Source organism: Mauremys reevesii, linkage group 4, assembly GCF_016161935.1.
Source record: "Mauremys reevesii isolate NIE-2019 linkage group 4, ASM1616193v1, whole genome shotgun sequence".
Classification (NCBI taxonomy): Eukaryota; Metazoa; Chordata; order Testudines; family Geoemydidae; genus Mauremys; species Mauremys reevesii.
The window spans coordinates 84,570,681-84,594,702 of record NC_052626.1 but is presented as its reverse complement, the minus strand read 5'-3'; the positions used below and the strand labels follow the sequence as shown (position 1 = coordinate 84,594,702).

General features: G+C 40.1%; 1 protein-coding gene across 9 annotated transcripts in view; it reads right to left on the bottom strand.

Moving 5' to 3' along the window:
• Positions 1 to 24,022, bottom strand: part of NAV2 (neuron navigator 2) — a 333,951-nt gene that overhangs the window by 112,050 nt on the left and 197,879 nt on the right. For 8 of the 9 annotated variants that reach the window (XM_039534978.1, XM_039534979.1, XM_039534980.1 and 5 more), the window contains 3 exons: positions 22,858 to 22,966; positions 20,401 to 20,790; positions 1,163 to 1,285 (listed from right to left, as the gene is read on the bottom strand). In XM_039534978.1, coding sequence (XP_039390912.1) covers positions 1,163 to 1,285; positions 20,401 to 20,790; positions 22,858 to 22,966 — 622 coding nt within the window. The remainder of the gene's footprint in view (positions 1 to 1,162; positions 1,286 to 20,400; positions 20,791 to 22,857; positions 22,967 to 24,022) is intronic. The other variant, XM_039534976.1, reaches the window with a different exon arrangement.

Sequence of the window (24,022 nt, the reverse complement as noted above, 5' to 3'; positions counted from 1 at the left end):
CACGGGCAAAGACTCCATTGTGCTAATAGTCTTCAGCTTCCTTGTCAGTTCCCAGGCCTTATGTCATTCACAAAAAACCCTATCTGACCAATTAGAAGTGGTATTAAGTAGAGATGGGGTTAAGCTGCAAAATTCAGCACCAGATATGAACTCCTGAAAAATATAGGCATGTTCTGGTCCTAAAGCGGTGACTGCTTACAGAGAACTAAACTGAATTTTTTCATAGTGTTTAGGTGTTTGAATTCAACCTTTTTGTTCTGCTCCTCTTCTAGTATTAAAGAAGCATCAAAAGAAATCCAGCTCTGATCTCCTCAAAAACCACACCTAGATTCTCCTATACTATTATACCCTTATTAATCTAGTTGTCACCTACCAGAAGATCTCAACCACAGCAAATGAAGTCTATTACAATATTTTCCAGGAAAGGTTTACTAGTAGCAATGAAAAAAACATTTGCTAACTTCAAAATCTGATTAAAAAGTGAAGCTCAAAATCTACTACTTAGGGGCACTTTATGGAAATGTAGAGGCCATGCATGGGCCCTTCTGCAAATGTTCTCGGTGCAAAGGCTAGGTTCAACCAATAGATCAACTGCTTATGTTAAATTCATCAAGCATCAAAATCAAAAGTACTCAGCTTTTTCTATTAATCACAACCCTAGCTATGTACATGTCACGTATCTTCTGCAGAAGCTTCCTTTTGGATCAACCTCCCTAGATTCTCTTCTCTCCAGTTAATCATGTTCCTTTTAATAACCTGACAAAGCCCTCATACCAGTCTTTGGGCTTGATTCTCCTCATTGAAGTTAATGAAGTTACATCGGTGAAAGTGAGAATAGAATTGTGCCTTTCTTTTTCAAGTCCAATGTATTAAAACTAGAATTTTTTAAATATGCTTTTGTTCTTTCCAGCTCACAAAAACCCACTTGAGAAACCCACATTACAATCAGAGGACCATATTTTAAAGGATGTCCACTGTGTCTGTGCCCTTTTCCTAACACATTAAGTGGTACACAGCGTTAGAGCCCTTACAACCATATAGTCAACTACTGAAATCCCACTACACAGCTATTTACCTGAATTTCAACATGCATTAGCAGCTGCAAATTATGACACCGTAAAAAGGCACAATCTAAACATGTATTTGCTTGACACAAGCATACCTGTCAGCATCTCCTAGTCCCAGTGAGGTGTTACGCTGCAGTGTCTCCCGCACTGCAGCCATCCCATCTGGTAGCCGATTCAGTCTACGAGTGTAGAGGCCCAAACCGCCATCAGTCATGTACCTTTAAAAAACAAAACAAGATATCAAATGTTCAGTAAAACAGTTTGTAAGCACTTCCACACTTTTGGTGGGGTTTGTATATCCATTTTATACCTAGTACTCAGAAACAGAGCAAGCTTTGCTCTCAGTTACTCCAGAGTCATTTTGCTGAGTTCTGGTCCTGAACTCAGTGCCCCCCCCCCTTTCTCTTTTCCACCCCCAGGCAAAATGAGACAAATATGAAGAAGGAGGAATACAATTTTCATTAAGAACCCACATGCATCATTGCTAAATGACTTGTGATTTCAGCTCTCTTTACTCATTCCCCAGCTATTTTGTGTTGTTTAAAACATTGGGGGTGAAATCCTGGAGACACTGAAGTTATTCACAAAACTCCCACTGATTTCAGTAGGGTCAGGATTCCACCCAAGGTCCTATCTGCTGTACATTTACATTAAAGATCTCATAGCACTCTGTGTGAAAAAGGGGATTTGTACCACTGGCCAAAAATGGCTGCTCTTCTTCAACTTCTTTGCACTGTGCTGTCTGTCTGTAACTACCCTCCTCAACCAGAGAGGTGGCTGCATTTCAGTGGTTTATTATTATTAAATATTTATGAAGGACTGTGTGTACATATGGAGCTTTACAAAGGAATAAGACAGGGAGGGATAGCTCAGTGGTTTGAGCATTGGACTGCTAAACCCAGGGTTGTGAGTTCAATCCTTGAGGGAGCCACCTAGGGATCTAGGGCAAAATCAGTACTTGCCCCAGCTAGTAAAGGCAGGGGGCTGGACTCAATGACCTTTCAGGGTCCCTTCCAGCTCTATGAGATAAGTATATCTCCATATATTATAACATCCTTGTCCTGAAGTGGGTCAAGTCCAATAAAACAAAATAGAGATCTGTCTGAAATGTATTATGTTTATTTTGCGGACCTCTGCATGGCCAACAAGGGGAACAGAAATCCTTTTGCATCTAGTTTTGTTATAAGAATGACTATACTAGGTCAGACTAAAGGTCCATCTAGCCCAGTATCCTGTCTTCCAACAGTGGCCAATGACAGGTGCCCCAGAGGGAATGAACAGAACATAGAAAGGATTTCAAGTGATCCATTCCCTGTTGCTTATTCCCAGCTTCTGGCAAACAGAGGCTAGGGACACCAACCCTGCTCATCCTGGCTAATAGCCATTGATGGACCTATCCTCCATGAATTTATCTAGTTCTTTTTTGAACCCTGTTATAGTCTTGGCCTTCACAACATCATCTGGCAGAGTTCCACAGGTTGACTGTGCGCTGTGTGAAGAAATACTTCCTTTTGTTTGTTTTAAACCTGCTGCCTGTTAATCTAATTTGGCGATCCCTAGTTCTGAGGAGGAGTAAATAATACTTCCTTATTTACTTTCTCCACCCTAGTCATGATGGGGGGGGGGGGGAGAGAGAGCGAGAGAAGCAATCCAATTTAGTTTTCATTTCCCAATTGTTTTCTAGATCACTGCAGAGAATATAATGTAGGAAACTTGCCGTGCAACTAGGAACAGGGTATGTATAGTACAAGTACTAAAAGCATCCCTTCTGCTTTAACTGGAGGTTTATAGGAACAGTCTAGAGACCCCTGATTCAGCCCAGGCATGAAAATACCAGCCTGACTTGTGATTTCATTCTAAAATGACAATCTGCTGCGGAAATGATGGCAGGACGAGGACGAATCTCATCACCTCGTCTTTCAATAATTTAGCTATGGTCTTAATGGGATATGAGTGTTCTCACTGGGGTTAGCCCAGGACAGTATGAAGTTGAAGCAGGAAAAGAGCACCTTCTCTTTTGGAACTCCTGCCCCCTGGAACAGCATTCCTGTTGACAGAACCCCCTAACTAATATGCCTTGTGTAGGTGTATTTTGTACACCTACACCCTATACAGTTGCATACATATGCTGGTAAAGGATATGATCATGTAGCAGGACAAATGAACAAAAATATTATATACTCTGTATTTGAATAGCATGAGAATATAAACCTTAAACATATTCACTGAGATTTTTATACACATGATCTCATTACTTTAATTGTGTTTTTTAACATTCTCAACTATGCTATAATTGGGCAAAAAATTCATTTGTAAGTTCTTGATCTGCAAAGGTAGTTTCTAGATAAACAATTCAAAGTATCAATTCTTCTTGCATCCGCAGAAGTGGGTATTCACCCACGAAAGCTCATGCTGCAAAACGTCTGTTAGTCTATAAGGTGCCACAGGATTCTTTGCTGCAGAACCAGACTAACTGGGCTACCCCTCTGATACAAAGTATCTATATAGTTCTGGGGTGTAAAGAACAACAGGACTTAAAACCTCAGGATATAGATACTCTGAATGTTTATCTAGAAGCCAGCTTTACAGATCAATAACTTACAGAATGAATTTATTATGTCATTGTAACATAGTTAAAAGACATTTTCTGCCTTAAAAAAGCAGAGCATTTCTTCTTAATAGCTTTAAAAAAGTAAATGAATGGAGTTGCTGACTGTAAGTGCAACACAACACATCTTTATATAGACAGTTTGAGAAATGAACAACTGAAACATCTCAGATGACACCCCATCCCAAATGTTCCGTTCTTTTAAAAATATCCTCAATATATTTTTCATTATTGATATTATGAATCATGATCTGAGACTTTTTAAAATTTAAGTCAAATATCATTTTTAAACTTCTTACTGAATTAAATGAGTGTAACATTTATGCTCCAAAGCAAGTAAATTATATCCCCAACAAACACAAACATTGTTAAAATATTTTGCATTTATTTAGTGCAAATAAATTGCAAATTGGTAAATTTAAAAAAATGCAATAATCTCATACCCGATCCTTTAAAAAAAAATCCCCAACAATACCAAAACAACACTTTGCATGACACATTAATACAAAGATTGAAGATAATACATAGATCAATTAATTTTCTTCTGTAATAACTCCTCAACTAACTGTGTTATAAATAATGCAAATACATCAAATATTTGAACTAGATTTTTAAAACCGACTGGAAAATAACATGCAAAGAAGTTCATAAAGTCTGACGAAAACAGGTTATTTTTTTCCTTGCTTTATATCTGTACATATTTGTACAACTCTTTAACAATGCTATAATCAAATAAATATACGACAGCTATAGTGGTAGAGCTGATATCTTTGGCATGCAGTTCAACATACCTTAGTGACTCGTAAATTGAAATGCCTATATCCTCTCAATTCTTTTGTCACTCTTAAGGAAATAGTGGTACAACACCAAAATTATATCCAAACCCCTAGGATCTCTTCCTCTGTTTTAAAAGGACCAAAGCCAATTACTGACTTTTCTTACTGGGGCATATTTTTACTCACAAGAAGAAAGAACAGCCAAACAGCCTTAAACTCATAATATATCCATGGATTAGAGGGAAAAAATCATGATGCAGATAGAACTGGCTCCATCTTTTCTCTTTTGTATCATTTCTGTCACAATGTCTCTGGTAACAAACCTAGCTGACTGTGCAGCCAGACTCAATTACTACAATTACATGAGACAGGAAGGTTAAAAAAAAATGAAAAACCCTGCACTAGATGTGATTTAGCTATGTAGGTCTGTACTGGGCCTTTTCAAGAACAACAGAAGAGTCCCCGTTGGGAGTTTTACAAAGAGGTTGCTAAGCTAGTAAAACTAGGGACAAGGCTATTCTCAGTTCTCCAGAGTCTACAGGGACAAGATACAATTCTTTTCTCCAAATTTAATAAACAAGGAGGCTTAAAAGAATTATAACTGTTCCTCCAGAACTGCTAGAGCATAGCTTACATCAGGTCTCCCATTCTGTTTGTCAGAAACTCATAAAATCCTTAAAATGGAAGAGTAAATTTTGTTCACAGAAGAAAAAAAAAAGAGAGAAAAAAGTATACCATTCTAATTATGTAAGACCATATAATTAAACATGCATACTACAGGCATGTTGCAAAAACTCATACCTGCATATGCAAATCAGCTAATTGCAACTACTTGTTTGCACATGCAATGACCGATTTGCATCTCAAATGCAGAAACATTACTGTGAGTGTACCTGTCACATACACCGAAAATGTACCTTTAGGTCTGCGTTTGTCATCATCATCATCTGGCATATAACTAATCCTTTTAAATAAAATAAACTAATTTCCAAGATTTTTTTTAAAGTTAAAATTGATGTGATACTATTTTACTAGTTGAAAAGTATGATACTGTGCATACACACGACATACACTAACTAATCTTAATATGCAGACTCTGGGTGAAATCCTGGTCAATGGAAAAACTCCTGTTGATTTCAATGAGGCCAGGAGTTCACCCTCTGTATGTATGTGCAGCAATCAGATACATTCAAATAACTCTGTACTTATGCCAACTGGAACAAATAATAGCTTTTCATGGACAGACTTTCAGAAGCACTGAACATCCATAAACTCAATATAAGTCAATGTAGCTGCAGGTGCTCAACACCTTTGATAATGATGTGTGCAGGTTTTATTACTATTTTTTTTTTTTTAAGAAAAACTAGTGTGGCAAAAAGAAAATATGTGAACTCAAATCTTATAACAGCTACAAGTTATGCAGTCTCACCTCGCTTTATAAAAATATTGCATAATAGGTTTGTTTTCTTAAATATTAGATAGACAGGAGTTTTATTTATCATTGTCAAATAGGTAGCACAGCTTGTTGAATTAAAAGATTTACAGCTGGAATGCAATTATACATCAATTCTATCTAAGAATGTGGGTGTCCTGCCCCTAGTTAGGGAGAAATTTGGTCGGACTAAAAGGAGTGATGCCCTAACTCCAAACTGGGGCCAAATGGGGGAGCTGGAGAGGGCCCCATCTGCTATACTGTGCATGGAGGAATGGGGAAGTGGGTTTCTCTGTCTCCTATTGGTTGGCTTCGGGGGAGGAGAAACAGAGGCGCCAACTGGCTATGAGACCCCTTCCCCCCCATGTGTAAAGATATTAGGGAAATTAAGAAGAAAGGCAGGCCTACCGAAGTGAAACATAAATACCATTAAGAGCCTAACTCTGCAAACACTTACTACTGGCCGTAACTGCTTCCCATCATAATTTAGAGGCCAATCCTACACCTTATTATTAAGTACCTGTCTACCTCTGTTAAGTATCTGTCATGCCACTTAAAAGAGGTTGGACTGTACGTTGGGCTGTACAGATGAAAGGCTCTGAAACAAATTCATAACACTCTGTCCAAGGAAGTGAAATGCAGGCGCTCTCATACTCTTGCCTTCACAACAGGCTCAGCTGGGCAAGAAGAAATTGAATGCCTATGCTACCACTGACATTGATCTAGTCTTCTCCTGATACATCACAATTCACTACTTCTAAGCACCTGGTAATAGCAGCTGGGATTTGTGTCAGCCAGTGTCAAGGGGTTGTATTTAATAACAATATATTGTGATATGCATAGTTAGTGACAAGGAAGAGCATTGAGCCTTACCCACTATGTTGACTAAGGGACTCTAACAGATGTACCTCCAAAGCAGAAATGCAGGATGCTAGAATAGCCTAAGGAAAGAACTTCTCTTTCACGTGTATTTTGGTCTTCATGTTCCCCGTACAACTGCTGATAAGCAAATACATAACTATGTTCCTCTTCGATGCTGTGAAGGTTGATCTACCCTTTAGTTCAGTGCCATGGCTGCTGTCAATGTGTCCCCAGTCATCAGCTATTGGTGTGTGGCAATGGGTTCTTACACCTAAGATGATGTTCTTTCATCTTCACCCAGCCTCAGACTAACCACAACTCGTCCACAATACTCGCTGGGTCCATCAGCCCAGGGAAAGTTTCCTTATTCCCTTGTGATAGTGTCTCTCCAGTATGCTTCCACATAGTGCTTCAACTATTGTTTAATTTCTTTACTTGTCTTTACAAGATAATATATTAATTGCCTTATTAGACTCCTGCATCAGAAGTACCGTGCTAACACATTCAATGTCAAACACTCTTTAAATATCTAAGTGAACAAAAGTTTAAATGACATAGTTCAGGAACTTTTCTGGCATTTTAGTAATAACAACCAGAGGCCCTCAAACACTGACTTTTTATGCAGATGTGTAAATTTTAGTTCCTCAGGAGAATTTAACAGCCAAGCTTCAACAAAGTTAACAACTAGACTCAACTAGGAGAAGACTTTTAATGACTGGACAATGAAGCAATGATAATAAGGAGCTTCTTATCTACCTTCTGTGGATTATCCCTCAGGACTCATCTCAGTATTTTTACTTTTCAACAACAAGGAAATACAATTAATTTTCCACACTTGTGCCTCTCGACTACACAGGTGTTGTTTAGACAGGCGTCCTTAATAGCGTATTAAAAGTGCATGGCACAAATTGAATCAAAACAATACATAGTACTTTCTAGGCAAAAGAAAAAAAGTGCCCCGCTCTCCTCTGTTTCAACTGTTTTTGAGTTCCCTTGGCAATTTAGATCTTTGAATTGCTCTCTTGTTTTGCCAACTACACCTCTGTAAGTGCCCCTGAAATTTTGTATGGTGTAGCATATCCTTCCAAGTTCAATATTTTTAAGATGTTTCTGATGCCTAAGTGATTTTTCCCCCTTCCCTAAGTGCACATACAAAAAACAGGATCAAGTTATACCACAGATCAACCAAAGCCTTACTTAGCAGGCTTTTGACTTTTGTATGCACTCTGTACTTGCCCATGTATACAGAGCACCAACAGCATGCTTATGGCTACACATCTGACAGCTCTCATACTTATTCAACTTTGCTGCTAAATCTCAAATTGTGAGTACAGTATATACAGCCTAAGGGATATTCTAGGCTTCAACATACAATCTGACATTCCAAGGACTTTTTTGCCTCAGTAATAAAATTAAATTAATCATCTCAAGTAAATCAAAGTCCAGACAGGATAGTGAATCCAAAAGATTGGTCATCTCAAGGTTTCCAATCAGGCAATATAAACATTTACTCTTCTAGGCTTCAGTTACAGTGTCATGGGTATTACTAATTGCTAAGTGTCAGTGCTGCAACAACCAGTCAATGCAGTTAGTTAGACAAGAACAAAGTACATTAAAGCTTTGATGTGTGTAAACAGCACATCTCTACTACTGCTTATAAAATATGATAAATGTGATCAAAATATGCCTGTTGTTGAAACCAGGAAATCATCTTAAAATATGACTAAGCTAAATATCATTATTACTGCTCGACTGACTGAAGGACCACTGCTAACCAGAAACTTCTCAGTTTAGTATAATTTGGGTTTGCCTTTTTTGTTCTGACAATATTTTGTACCATAAGCTTGTCTCTCACTTTTTGCCAAATTCCTGTTACCAATCAATCTTGCCTGACCACCATCATCCTGCCACTGCCAACCATCAGCTCAGCATTTTATCTTTCTAGCCAAAGGGTGGAACATGCACCCTGCCCACAAAGCCTGCCTTTAAATTAAAAAATAAAGAAATAAATAACCAGCCAAGCAAGGTCAGCTTGGGTTTTGTCTCTGGTTTAAATTCCAAGTTTTGATTCACGTACATTTCAACAATTCAGCGAAGGCATTCAGCAATGGGCTCAGGTCCTGAGCTTTTTCAGCATGGTCCTGTTGTCACAAGGCCAAAATACTCAACATGCAATCCAAATATTTCCTTTCAGGTTCACATCAACTCATACCCAGTGTGCACTTCACTTTACATCTAATTAGATTGCGCAAAACAGATGGACTTTGGGGGGAGGGGGGAGACAAGCCCTAGTATGGAATAACCCCTCTGCCCCCAACCATGCCTTGCATTCTCTGGAATAGCAATCATTGTTTGGGGTTGCGAAGAAGGAGATAGCCATCTAAGAGATAGGTGAGAAAGGCAATTTCTTTTAATAAAATCTCATGAGTGAATTTCACAGCTTAGTTTGAGAAACCAGGTAAATGCAATATACTTATATCATTAGCAGTGGAAGCAGCAGCTCCCCCATGGAGGGCTCATTCTCCATGCCAATTTAATCTTGACCCTTTCCGCAGGGAAAGCTACTAACATGGGGAGGTGCTTTCTGTGAAACGCATACTTCTCCAGGATACTTCTCCACTGGGAATAGAACTGGGACACATTTCTCATACAGCATTGAACAGCTGTCACATGGTAACAATTTTTGGTCATTTCAGCTGAGGCCTAAGAATATTTCTGCTTGCCTGGTCTCCTGGGTCCACACTTTATTATAAAGTCCACAGCTGTGCTAGTGATATTCTACAGTAAAGAGATCTTCCCTTTGCTAGAAGAATGGGTATCAAGCACATCATCTCCTGTAAGAGATTTGGAGCTTGCTGTTGTACTAGATTAGATCTCAGATATGAGTAGTATGTTCTATATGCTTTATAGCCACAGTTGCTTATTTAGGGTCCAATCCTGCACAAATAAAGTTAGTGTGACAATTATCAAAACTCCCACTAACAGTAGCACTGGGCCTTTACTAAAATGAGTCCATCTGTTGCTATTTCTACAGGGCTCTCTTGGGGTCAAAGGATTTATAAAAAAGTTAAAATGCACATGCTTGTCCTGGTTCAAAATCCTGTTCCCATACTAGACATTAGGCAATTATTTCAGACACTGATACAGCCTCCCTTTGCCAATTCTGCTTTAGACTGTAAGCTGCGCAGGGAAGGAGTTTGCCCTGTATTATCTTTGAAGCACTATTCAAACCTAAGCCACTATAATATAAATGACAAAATTAAATACATTGACCCACTATCCAGCTCTCTCTTTTAACGGTATCAGGAAAAGCAGCTACTTTTGAAGAAAAATATATTAAAAAAAAATCAGGGCAGTGCTGTTTCTTCAAAAACAGGGAAAAGACGATTACAAAGAAACAAGTAGTTGCATTTCAAATTGCATTAGTATCCAATTCTTCAATGCAAAAAATCTAAGCTGTAAATTATGGGGAGTTGTAATCCTCTGGTTTAGTGTATGCGATTGTATCTCCCTCTAGTGGCTGGTCCTACAGTCTACTCCTTTCTTACAGCTAAATGAGGTGTACTTTAGCTCAAATGGCAAACCTATATTTTTGGTGCAGAAGGTCCTCAGTTCAATCTCTGCTCTGGTGTCTACATGTGTATGCAGACAGGGTTCTTCACACATTAAAAAAAAAAAAAGAAGGAGGTAGGAAGGTGGAGGGTAATTGCCTTTCATTTTCTTCTTGTACCAAGGAGCAGCCCACAATAGCAAATGTCAATAGCAAATGTTCTCTCAGTTGATTCAAGTGACCCAGAGGACTGCCCCACCACAAATCACAATGGATCTCTTTTCTGTTCTTTTTGCCCATTCTGTTTTTCCTTCTGGTGTTGCTTCATTCACATTTGCAGCTGATTATCACTTTCCACTTCCCTTCACCTTTTCAAAGCTTAAACACTACAGCTGATTGCCCTCTCAGTCCTTATAGGGTGGAGGAGAAGAAGCCCAGCTGTCGGGGAGCTGCAAGGATGGGGTGAGCTGGATTTGGGAAGGTGATACAGTACACAGAAGTGTGAGAGGAAGGATTCCCCATTGTTTACAATAGAGTGGGATGATCTAAAAATTTAAGAATTGGTGTTGTTATACACAGTCTAGACAAAATATCACAATGAGATCCCAGCAGCATCACCTCTTCCCTTCATTCTTCCACGACAGTGATGCGCCACCAAAATCCATACACAAAAATTCCACCTCAGTTGGCGATAAATGTGACATTCCCTGGGTAAAATACTGTTCTTTATACATTCCACCCTGACCCCAGGAACAAAACAAACCACTATTCCATTCTCTTTCTCCTCCTTATATAAATTCATCAATACAACTCCTTCATTGGCTGATGAGAGTAATCATGGCATTTGTTGGAGGAGGGGACTCCAGACTCTTCAACTCCCAACTGTGGCTAAGTAAGCAAGCATTGGCATGGAGAGCAGCTGTTCAGGGCTCCCATTCAGCACAGCAACACATTGGCTCTCTGTCTCTTACGGATGCTGCTGGAGTAGCCTTCTGAGAATAGAAGCCTGGACATTAGATGATGTGCGTCCAGAAGTGCTGGTGGGAGACAGGAGAGGCATTCCCCTGGCAGCCTCATTCAGGCAGCTGCCATGTCCTAGCCACCTATGGCATGACAGGTGCATGAGGACTGGTCTTCACTATAATTCTTCTGTCGACCTAGCTATTGCCTCTTGGGGAGGTGAATTACCTAAACCGATGGGAGAAACCCTCCCGTTGGCATAGATAGTGTCTACAGTGAGGCAGTACAGCTGCACTGCTGTAGCGTTTAAAGTGTAGAAATATCCTGAGTAAGTAGCAGCCTGCTCAGTCCCAGCTGTAGAGAAGGCAAAGCAACCTGTGGCATTTTTGGATAGGACTATGAACCAAGTCTGCCCGCCCCCACCACTTCCAGAAGTGTAACCCATTCCCACCTGACAAATTTTGTGCAGCTCCATATGTGACTTTTCTCAATGCTGAGAACAAAAGTAATTGATTTCCCCCTTCCCCCAGGAACCTGCTGGGCAGGTAGGAAACTATTTCCCAAACAGGTCAGAATCAAATGAGGCTTGGGGAAGGGAGCTTAAGGCCCTGGCTTATGGGCTTGCTACCACAGCCCAAGGTCCTGGCAAAGCCATTGGGTTCCAGAATATTGGAGGGAGTTGGTATGGGTGAGTCTGAAAGAGGAATTGCTGAGGGGCTGGGGATCCCTGGCAAAGTTGGTGTGAGTGGGTGCTGGAGAAACCCTGAGACTCTGTTTTTACGGCATAGTGCCAATCTGAGGGTAACTGGGAAAGATCTGAGACAGCTTCACTCTGACCAGGGACCAGAGAGAGAAGAAGCAGAAAGCCTACGTGGGCGTTGGAAACCAGGTGCCACAGTGTTACCCAGTGGGCTTCTTCCCCCTCTCCCATAATGATAAGGGATTTTCTGGCTGTCACTGGCTAAGACATTCCTACTCCTGACTGTTGTGCAGTCGTGTAACTCCAATTAAGTTATTTAAGGGTCTGGATCCTGCAAACATTTATGACTTGGTACAGTACTTCCTAAAATGTGTAGTCCCATTGATTTCTAAAGGCCTGGTCTACATTGGGGAGTGTGGGGGGGATCGATCTAAGATACGCAACTTCAGCTACGAGAATAGCATAGCTGAAGTCAATGTATCTTAGATCGACTTATAATCACTTACTAGAGTAGCTCAAGTCGATGTATCTTAGACCGACTTATAATCACTTAATCAGCGCGGGATCAATGGCCGCCACTCATCAACTTTGCTTCCGCCTCTCGCCAAGCTGGAGTTCAGCAATTGACGGGAGAGTGATCGGGGATCAATTTATCACGTCTACATTACACGCGATAAATCGATCCCCAATAGATTGATCGCCACGTGCTGATCCGGTGGGTAGTGTAGACCTTCTACACTGCAAAAAAAAAAAAAAAAAACACCCAACACATCCCCGCACCGAGCCTCACAGCCCAGGTCAATTGACTTGGGCTCATGGGACTTGAGCTGTGGGGCTAATAATGGCAGTGTAGACATTCGGGCTTGGGCTGGAGCCTAGATTCTGAAACCCAGCAAGGTGGTCTCAGACCCCAGTCTGCAGACCTAGCAGGAATATTTACACTGTCAGTGTTAGCCCCACAGCTCAAGTCCTATGAGACCAAGTCAAGTCTGTTTACAATCCGCAAGCCCACGTCAATTGACCCAGGTTCTGAAACTCATTGATGCAGGTTTTTCTTTGCAGTGTAGTCGTATCTTAAGGATCTATTATTGGTAAGCACTATGCCTTCAGGCCTCTGGGACGGAACCCTAGAGTTGTAGAAAAAGTTCTGTGATATACAATTGTATTACATGTGAAGGAGTTTGTCATAACTGATTAAAAACTGTGTTGTTATTCACAAGAGAGAGTTAATGTTGAGTGTGAAACATTAACTTTGACATTTGCTGACTTGCATGCTTAAATGGGTAATATTAACACTCTCAGAATAGCTTTTTAATGTAATATTTTATTTATTTTCTTTTTAGGCATAGCTCTCAGGGCATGATTTACTTTATATTTAAATATTTCCTTATTTTTGGTCTTTTCATTTTTACAACATAGGGACAGCCACAATTCCCTAAATCCAAAGCTGGATATCACAACTGTTCTCTGAGGAGTCAGAAGTCAGAATTTCCTAATGCCATTTCATAAAGGTCACTGATAGCAGGCTGAGTTGTTCTGAATCTACTTAGAACTCCTTGGGCTAGCATAGGTAAAAATAAAGAAATCAATTAACTACCTACCCTCACAGTATTTACTGTGCTACAGTATTAAAAGGATCAAAATGTAAGAAGCCTGTTCCTACAAGACAGAAGAAAGTTCAGAGAAAGGTAAAATATAAAATTACATTCTAATGATTATTCGTCATGTTGGAGTATTGCAGCCATATATGGTACCTGTAGTTTTCAACTTCATTCATTATTCATACTTAGATGAAGTCCTATCATGCATGCTAAGCCATTTAATCTGCAGGGCCTAATGAAATGACCAAACCACTGAAATTAATTTGAATCAATCAAGGTACAGAGCACGGATATGAGAAAGGTTACAAAGTTTATCTTGTACTGAATGGGCCATAACATTGCAATTTGGCCCAGGCTTCAAAATTTGGGCCTTGATCCATATTTGTATTTTAAACACCCCAAAGATGAGGAGTGTTTGGATGCAGGATTTTGATGGCTTATACTCCATCTTCTTATTATCGTTATTTATTATTTGTTGAGTGGCAACAGTGGGTTCAGCTCTGTAAAAGATACAAAGAAAGGCATGGTCCCATCCTTGAGTGCTTTCATAGTTTGCACAGATATGGCACAAACCAGAACCAAAATGTGCGGTGTGACCAAGAGGACAATACCACCTTAGGATCCCGAAGTCAAAGGAAAGACTAATATTGATTTCAGGGGCATTTGGACTGGGCCTTTAGAGCACAGGCTTTTGGTTATTAAATTTACTGGAAAAGTGATGGCATTTTTGCTGCTGCCAATTCAACACTGATGGGTTTTTTCAGAAGTGAATGTTAAGGCTTAGGGCTTGACATAGCACTGTCTATACCAAGGGCTAGGTCAGTATAACAGTATCACTCGGGGGTGTGGAAAATAGTAAGTAAGTAGTAACACTGACATAAATTTTTAACGTAAACCAGGGCTCAGTATTCTAATTCAGGGAGCGAGTTTAACCAGCATGTACACATACTGAGATGTAGAAAGCAAAAGGTTCAGAGTTGCAGAATGGATACACAACAAAAAGTTTGAATGTAGATCTTCTTAAATCATACAATGCTGGAACAGGCTTCTCATGCTAAATGGCAACACCTATGCTTCTAGTGCCATCAGAAACTGAGAATTACACAGCTACACAAAACAGTGAAAAATACTGAGGAAAGAGAGACAACTGAACTTCAAATAATGTGCAAGTCAAATAGGTTCTTATTTTAACCTCACCTCTCCTTACTTCTCATTAGCAGCAATCTGTAGCAGCAATAATTTTTATGGAGAACAGGTAAGAAAGCAACCATTATTAGCAAGAACTTTTTTCTTACTTCTTGTGAAATATATAAGTCCTTCTTTTCCTTCTCCAATAAATGTGCTCACCTCGACCCTAATGAAGGACTGACAAGCCACGTGCAAATAGAAAATAACTTCAGAATTTAAGATGCCCTCCAGACAATAACTAGATAGGCAATGAGAGCATATTGCAATATCAATCAATGGAGGCGTCAGAGTCACATAAAAATCTTGTTCATGTTACTCAACACCTAAGCAAATCCATCCTCTCACTAACTTCTCTAGTAAAGCACTCTTATCTGCTGTACTATAGACACAGTATTAAAACTCAGCTTGTGATAAAATTCAGCTTCAGTGATTGCTTTGGCCTATGTAGTTTGTGGGTACAACTCTTCCAAGGATCCTGCACCAGATAGACAATCTGCCAGCTAAAATGCTATTCCCAATTCCCCATCTGTGGGCCTGGTTAATTCTGGTGACAGCAGGCCATGAGAAAGCCTGAATTCCCAAACTGCCCCAACCTGTTCTCCTTTTGAATTTCCCTCCACTTCAGCTCTACATCCTCACTTCACAATCCTTGTAGGAAGATCATTAGAAACCACAAAGCCTCAAATAAGCAAAGAGGGATCACCTCCCAATATGTGTGCGCATGTGTACAACCACACAAATACATTCATACATAAATATATGGAAGGAAAATGAACATCCTAGCAAAAGGGAGATTGGAGTAAATTGCCCTTTCTTGACAATTAAACCAAAAGCAAGGGGAGGATGGGGGTGTCACAACCAGGACTTGGGTGGTTAGAGCAGGAGCAGGGGAAAAAAGCTCAGAGCCAGAAGTCAAGTCAAGGATCAGGGCCAGAGTGAGAATCAGGAGTCGTGCCCAGGGTCAGAGCTGGAATTGGAGTCAGGAGTCAAGCCAAGGGTCAGAGCCGGAGACCAGGGCAGGGATCAGGAACAAGACAGGAAGGCAAGAAATGGCAACAGGCAGGGAATCAGGAATCAGGAACAAGTCAGGAAAACAGAGCTCAGGAGTCAAGCAAGAAGGCAGGGTCCTATGTAGCAGCCAGACAGGAATTCACTCAGATGCAGAGACAACTTCCTGTGTCGCCTTCTGGCTTAAACAGTGCAGCCGGACCAATTGGTAGGACCAGGCGCTTCCCCTGGATCTGGATTCCCCTGGACAGTGCCACATCGCTTACCAGTCACTAGCAAACTGCCAGATGGTGGTTGGGATGTCAAGGCTGCTCGCAGACCTGGGTTCAAGACTCGTGGATCCTCACATCAGGTCACAAGCCCTTTCCAGTTAGCAGCACTCTTCAGATCTGGGGGAGGTTAAAAGTCTCCCTAAAACTACTGCTTTGGTTTTGAAGTAGATAGGTTACATGATTCCAAGCCCACCTAGGGGGAATGAATTATTTCACATCAAGGCCTGAAAAGCCTGGAGCTACACAGCCAATAGGAGTTAATAAACCAGGGAGTGTAATACAGGATCTTGTTTGCTCCCCGCTCCAGGAAAACTCAAGTTACCCGCTGCTGCTTTGTTTTGTCAACTTTTTTTCCAGGAGAAGTCAATTTCTCCCCTGGATGGGTCAGCCTGCTGCAGATCCAGCACCTGTGATCTTCCTAGGTTAGCAAAGGTTTTTCAGCTGGATCAGGCCGTAAGGAATGGCACTCTTTCTAACCTTATGAAATCAATACTAATTTCTGCCAGAACCCTTCTTGAACAGAACTGGAAGGCAGGAAAAATGGAACTTCCCATGACCTGGTGCATTTAAAAGAAAGCCTCAGGAACCAAGGGCTAAAATGATTTATTTTGGCTGTAACAAATATTTTGGCTTCCTTTCCTATCAGTTTGCCAATAAAAACACAGATCCAAGGTTTTTCAAACTACAGCATTGCAGCAATTTTGAAAATGACAAGTGAAATGTATACCAACTAATAAAGGGCTATTCATGCTATAAATGCCTTTTTGTGCTGTTTTCTACATTCTGTAGCATAACTTAGGAAAATATTGGGCTCATTTGTCCTCCAGGTAATCTTAAAGAGCCATTGTGCAGCAAACCACATCAATGCTGTCTTTACAAGCAAGCTCTCTCACTTCTAGATCCTATATTACCCTTGTCCCACTGAGATACACTGCTATCCCATTTTCTGTTGTTGTGAATAACTCACATCAGGAAAGATGACTCATAACACTGAGGTTACAAAACAATCTTTTCTTACTGAAGACAGTAATCCAGCATTATTAGGAACAGTAGGGTTCACTGAGGGTAACACCATCGCCTCCAAGACAGAAGGTTCAAGTCCCCTAGTTGGTACCGGGATCATATCTGGTGCTGTCATTTCAATGCAGTATTGGAGGATTGCCTCCCTTCTGATGAAACCTTCCCATGTGATTATATTCTGAAGAATGTCTCCAAAGTCAGCAATGTGTGGTACTGCATTGTCTCTGTGACTGCTCAAACTTCAAATGTGCACACATTTATAAGTAAATATGGTAGGTTTTTGTCCCCCAACTGCTCAAACCTCAAACTCGATAAATTATCTCAAAGTGAACCTGGCCCTTCTGGCTCTGACATCACCAATAATAAAGATTATGTCATTGGAACTTAGCTCACCATTAAAATAATGCTATGTGGGCCAGAAAAGAGTCCAGCTCACTCTCCCATACCTGTATTGGGTCTGCAGTGCTCACATAAATAAAACATTTTAGTCAGCGAGGTCAGCAAACATGATTCACTACATTAAGGACACATCTACGTTAGAAAGAAAAATGCCTTTTATATACAGCCATGCTTCTGATCCTATGCTTGAAACTGAGGTCCTTTCTATCAGTCTTTGCTTGGCTGTCCGAATAAAAGGCAATGATTCCATAGTACTTTTGAAAAATTGTAGCAGATAAGAGTCCTGTCTCATATTCTGTCTACCTCAATTAAATAGCTCTAATATACAATACTACAGGTGAATTCTTGCTGAGTACATAATGGCTGCTCTACTAGCCTATGCAGTTATGCTACCGCTGGTACTTATTATGTTGAGATACCTGAAATGAGAGAAATGCTTGGTAAGACCAAATTTTAATCTATTTTATTATTTCATGTGAGCTCCATTCTAGATTGTTATTCAATATTTTAAAGGCTAGTGTTATATTTCTCAACTTCAGCAGGTTCACTGCTATATAGTGCAGGGTGACCAATTAATACAAAGTAAAAAATGATATGTGGCGATCTATACAGTCACTAATGTCTCTGGAAATGTACATCCAGGCCCTTAAACCCTTTTTTCTGTGCCTTTCATAATTACATCCTTGTTTGTAAGATGAACTTCTACAATGTGAGGTACTGAAGCTGGCAATATCAGCTTCTGATTCTGCTGAGGACAATTTTCAGTTCAGATAAAGAAATTAACTTCTTGAGCAAAACATTAGATGGAGCCACACATAGTAGCCTTATACGCATGGTTCAGAACACACGACAGATCTCTGCAGACAGGCTCATTAATATTGTGAAAAAGGTGTAAAGATAGAGAAAACCATAGTTCTACCAAGGTCATTCTTTTTCACTGGACAGGCCTACCCTACTTGTCAGCAGGTATAATCTGAGAGAACAGATGGTTTTTCCTTAAACTTGTTACTGTACACTCCTATCATAATCCATGACTTGCTATAGATGAGATGTTCAGAGGGTCAGCACTAGACCCAAACACCAATTAAATTCTCAAAATAGGGCCCAAGTGGGACTAAGGTGGTGCGTCAGTCTTCCCTCTACACGGGGGTATTTTACCATATGAGAACAAACTTCTTTCGCTTATATAGCTAAAATCAGCCCTTCCCTTCAAATTACATTCACTATCTAGAACCCACACAGATCTTGCACTAGGTCTTTTATAATCACAGCAATAGTCAAAATCATTTTCTTTCTCTTCCCGTCAATTTTACAAATCCAGTTTTGGGTGAAGGTAGTTTGTCTTGAGAAAAGAGTGGTAACTTTTAGCACAATAAACATTGCAAAACAAAGGCATAAGCTGCTTTATTTTGTGTAAACATGGGTGATTTTAGGAATGTGTGTCTTTGTACACTGGCAACTAATAGTTCCTTATATAAAATCGAGAATTTACTACATCTCCTTCAAACAGCTTTCCCATTGGATTCTTTAGTATATGATCCCTAAAGGAAAAAAGAAAATGTAAGCAAAACTTCCAAACTCTCTGGTAGAACAGAGTCAATTGGAGGTTTCCAGGGTCCTTTGTGGTTAAATTTGCTGAACCTTGTTTCATAATAATGGTTGCATATTGGCAAACAAACAGCTGGATTCTAGCTTTCTGTTTCAGTAAGAGGCTCTAAATCTTCTGACAAAGCCATTGCTACTATATACAATACTAAAATGTTAAAGATTAAAAAAAAGATGTAATGTTGCCAAAAAAAGGAAAAGACTAGTTATGAAAAAATTATCATTTTCAGATCAATGATTTTGAGTTTTGTTACATAAATCAAGTGCTGATGTATTTACATAAAAATGAGTTTCCCAGCCAAAGAAATGCAAAGTTTAAATAATTGTCCATCATTTAGAATTCCTGCATTTTCATCTACAACTTGTTCTTTAAGTTGCATCTTGCATACTAATTTTTCCCCCTTCACTGAAATGTAAAAACATGTCCCTTTGGTGATCCGAAAACACACGGACTTTCTACTGCAAGTTCAGAGAAATCACTGGGATACGCAGCAAATACTTTCAGTTGCAACGTAAAAAATGCCACAATTTCACCATCTTGTGGGGACAGTGAACACTGCAGCAAACATCTGAAAACCATTGACCCTAAGTCAGGAAAGCATTTAAGCATGCCCATGAGTATGTTCTTTTTCAGGAATACACTAAAACGTGCCTTACTTTAATCATGATAAAATCCCACTGACTTCAAGAAGAATTAAGCACATGATTAAGTGATTTGCTGTGTACGGATGCTTTCCTGAAAATGGTGCCAGAGAGATGAACGTATGTTACATACACACTTTTCAACATTTGCTAGAAATATGTGACTAATTCACTTGAAATACAAATCCTTTCTTTTTCCTCACCTGAAATTTTGATTACAACTCAACTAGATAAAGATTAGACTAATTTTATATGTTTTTCCAAACTAAAATTTTGTTGAAGTTTGAAAAAAGTTGGGATTTTACCCCCCACCAATTTCAAACACGTCTAACAATTTGAAGTTCCGTTTCTGTCTAGACCTTAGGTGCCAAAACTCCATGGAAAAGGCTCTTCCTATAAGAGAGTTCTAGGTCAGGCTGGTCGATTCAAGAGATTCAGCTAAGCATCCCAGCTCTGGGATGCTTATCAGAACTTATCACAGAAACTTCTCATTTAAGTGTGAAAGAAAGAAAGAGACAACATGAGTAAGATGCTAGCCACCACTCATTCAAGTGTGGCTGGGAGCTTGTGCTCCAGATTCTCATTAACAACGGGCACAATCTCTTTGCTACCTTTAAGGAGTCATTTAAATTGATCCATTTAAAGCAACAGTATAAGACTGAAAAATGCACAGTTCCATTATGCACGAAGAGCCAAATTACTTTTACTTACCCACTCGTAATGTCATCAGTCCTTATATTCTTGCCCAGAACATCGCCATCGCTCATATAGCCAGTGGCATCCATGCTGATGGTTTCAAGATCTATCTCATCACCACCTTTCTCTGAGATGTCCATGTGACAAACGTTACTACCGCGGGATGCTAGCTGTCTTCTCAAAGGTGCTGAATACATATAACGCCCAGACTCAGCGTTGATGAAGCGGCTGGCATTGGCTCTTGGAGGATACCCATTTCCCACTGATGGAGCATCACCTGCCTGAAGGCGGGGGCTGGACTGCCCAAGTCTCCATGACAAAGGTGTTGGTCTTCCAGTCAAGCTGAGAATACTGCGACCGCTTATTTCAGTAGTGACATTGGTGTCAAACGTGGTCTCCAATGTGCTTAAAAAAAAATTGATTTAGTCTTCACTGACATGGTATAGAACCATTAGATTTCAGGTGATGCCACTGCATACATCATAAAAGAATGTAACTTCCAAATAGTGGCAAAGGTATCAACTGCAGGTGACATACTTAACAGCATTTGCCTAAAACAAATCTCTTCATGTATTTTACACTCCTTAACAACACTACTTTAAAAATAAAGGGTCTCCCTAGCCAGGCCATAAATGTTGTGTTGGGGAAGGGAGTAGAAAGAGAGGGGGTTATTTATTGATGTGTTTATTCATTTTTGGCATGGGTTCTTCTCAGTATCCAAGCACAACTTTTCCTCTTTCAGTCAAACCTAACCCATAATTGATGCTGTCACCATTCCATGCAGGAGGCTTAAGCTGATAAAAAGACCACTTTACTTCCTAGCTGCATTCACAAAATACCCTATCAGTTTGGAGATGCTCAAGACAGCCAACAATCCTTCTGCCTCTCTCAATGAAGACTTACGGGAAAAAAATAGTTACCGTATATAAAGGTTAGACTAATTTCAGACGTTTTTCCAAACTTAAGAACTTTGTATCTATTTACACCAGGGGTTGGCAACCTCTGGCACACGGCTCGCCAGGGTAAGCACCCTGGCGGGCCGGGCCAGTTTGTTTACTTGCCACATCAGCAGGTTTGGCCGATCGCGGCTCCCCCAGGCCACGGTTCGCCGCTCTAGGCCAATGGGGGAAGCGGGAAGCCGCGGCCAGCACTTCCCTCGGCCTGCGCCACTTCCCGCAGCCCCCATTGGTCTGTGACGGTGAACCGTGGCCAGTGGGAGCCGCGATCCACCTAACCTGCCGACGTGGCCGATAAACAAACTGGCCCGGCCCGCCAGGGTGCTTACCCTGGAGAGCTGTGTGCCAGAGGTTGCTGACTCCTGATTTACACAGTACTTTGATTTTCAATTTCACCTTATGACCACTAAATACATTTTCTAAGGCTCAAATATATACTATATTCTTCATGCCTGTATAGACGAGTATATTGCTTCCCTTCAATGACAAATGCTAGTATAGGCTGTCTATTTTCTCCTCTTCGAGAGCTGCAGCTTCCCTCTCCCAAACCAGACCAACCAACCCTGATTTCCTTGGCTAAAATGGACTAAATGGGCTCAGGCTACTCGCAGCATGATAAATCCTGTGGAACCATGAGCAGGCCTAAGTATCCTGTGGCTACAGTAATTAAATCATAATGAGCTGTCACTTTAAACGAGACTTTAAAAGGAAAACAGATGCACTGGGAGTTCATCTGTGGAGGCACTGGCACAGGCAAATACAAACCTTCATCTCTGAACTCACTTAGGGCTTCATCCTATGAAGGGTTCAGCATCATTAGTCAACTGAAATTGAGGGAGCTGAGCACCTCACAGGATCAGGCCATTCATGCGGCCAAACATCATCTTCTCCTAAGTCTCTTGTTGAGCATTTAAAACAACAGCTCATAGAATGTTCAAATATAATCACAGCTTTTGCTTATCTTAAGCATATTTTAAATATTACTGGAGATTTCTAAATACTGCTTTACTAAAAATTTTTTTACATTCACATCACTAATAATATTATAAAGCTTTGTTTGTCCAAAGACCAGTTAGGAATTCAAGTTATGCACTTTATCAAGTAGGTCAAACACAGTTCACCTGCTTGTTTAAACAGCATATTATAGATCTGGGGAGGGAAATGCATTAAAGTCACTCATAAGTAAACCAAAGTAACATTTTAAATGGTTACCTTTGCACAATTCTATTCAAACACCACGTAATGCACTTAACAAGCATTGCTCTTTCTATGACTGCATTTCTGTATCCAACCGTTCTGTTCCCTGCATCACCACCGCTTACTCTTCAGAAATCTTTATAAATACTAAACAAGGATCAGAATCTGTGCTTTCAATAAAAGAAAAAAGCACAGTAAATGCTCCTCCATTGTCAGTGTTAATAATTTTTGCAAGGGCACAACCCAGCCAGAGTCAGGACAGGTAATATAAGAACACAGTTATTTCACTGTTCAATAAAGAAGGAATTCATGTCACTACCTGTGGGAGACCTGGGTTCCCCGTAAGCTGGACATGGTCTCCTCTAAGTTCTGTCGAAGATCAGCAATGTTCTTGACAGTTCGCAATCGTCGAGTTTCTGGATCCTCCCCTATGAAATAACAGACCTTTAGAAGGAAAGAACTAGCCCACATTAATTAGCAATAGCCAAGACATGCACTATTATCTCTTCATGGCTCTGAGTCAAGCAGAAATCCCTGCCTTTACATTATTTAATATCCAATCCCACACTAAATATGATGTAGGATTTCATTCACTGCTGAAAGGAGCTTTCCATTGGCCAGACTGAGGAATAGCACTGTATTGTTAACTTCCTTTCATGGGCTTTCTTTGAACCATAAAATATTCAAATATTTTTGTATTGTATTTTACTCAAATCTCCCTGGTACACTTTTGCTTAATGGTTAGAGCATATGGCAGTCCGCTCCATCCCCCATACTGGCATGATGAAATGTACTTGATAAAGCCTGTTTTTTGCAAGGTTATAATCACAGTAGATATACTTTTCTCATTTTAAATACATCAAATTGATTATTAGAAAGCTGCTGTTTTGGGAACAAACTAAACCATGTCTATTAATTGCTCCACAGCTGAATGATGTACCACGTAATCCAGCAAATGCAGTTGCCTGCCCAGCTTCATCCTGCTATTTCATTCATGGAAATGAGCTTTACGGAGCAGGTACGGTCACCATGATACAGAGACAGTTTTGTTCTGATTTTTTGGTAGGAACTCAAATTAATTTCCCTTGCAGGCTGTAACACATTCAGGTCAGCATGATTCATGTTCCAGTAGCAAATTACTGTATAACAGTATAGAAACCTTCCAAATTAGACCAGCAATAGTCAAGAACACTTAATACTTAAATCCTCAAGGCCATAACAACTATTTTTTTGCTTTGCATAAGGATTCTTTGCCATTTTTATTTCCCTAAGGAAATTCTTAAGGAATTCCCTAAGATGGTTCATTTGACAACAGCATATTACCTGTTTTTGGACCAGAAAAGGAATCTACTTCCATTTTATAAAACCTCCTAGTGGCCTCTGTGGAATTTATTTTGCTTACTTGTTCTCTGTAATTGATTAAAAACCACTTCAGTGCTAGCTCAGCTATATTTTATCTACTTAAAAACTCCTTAGGTGTTAAA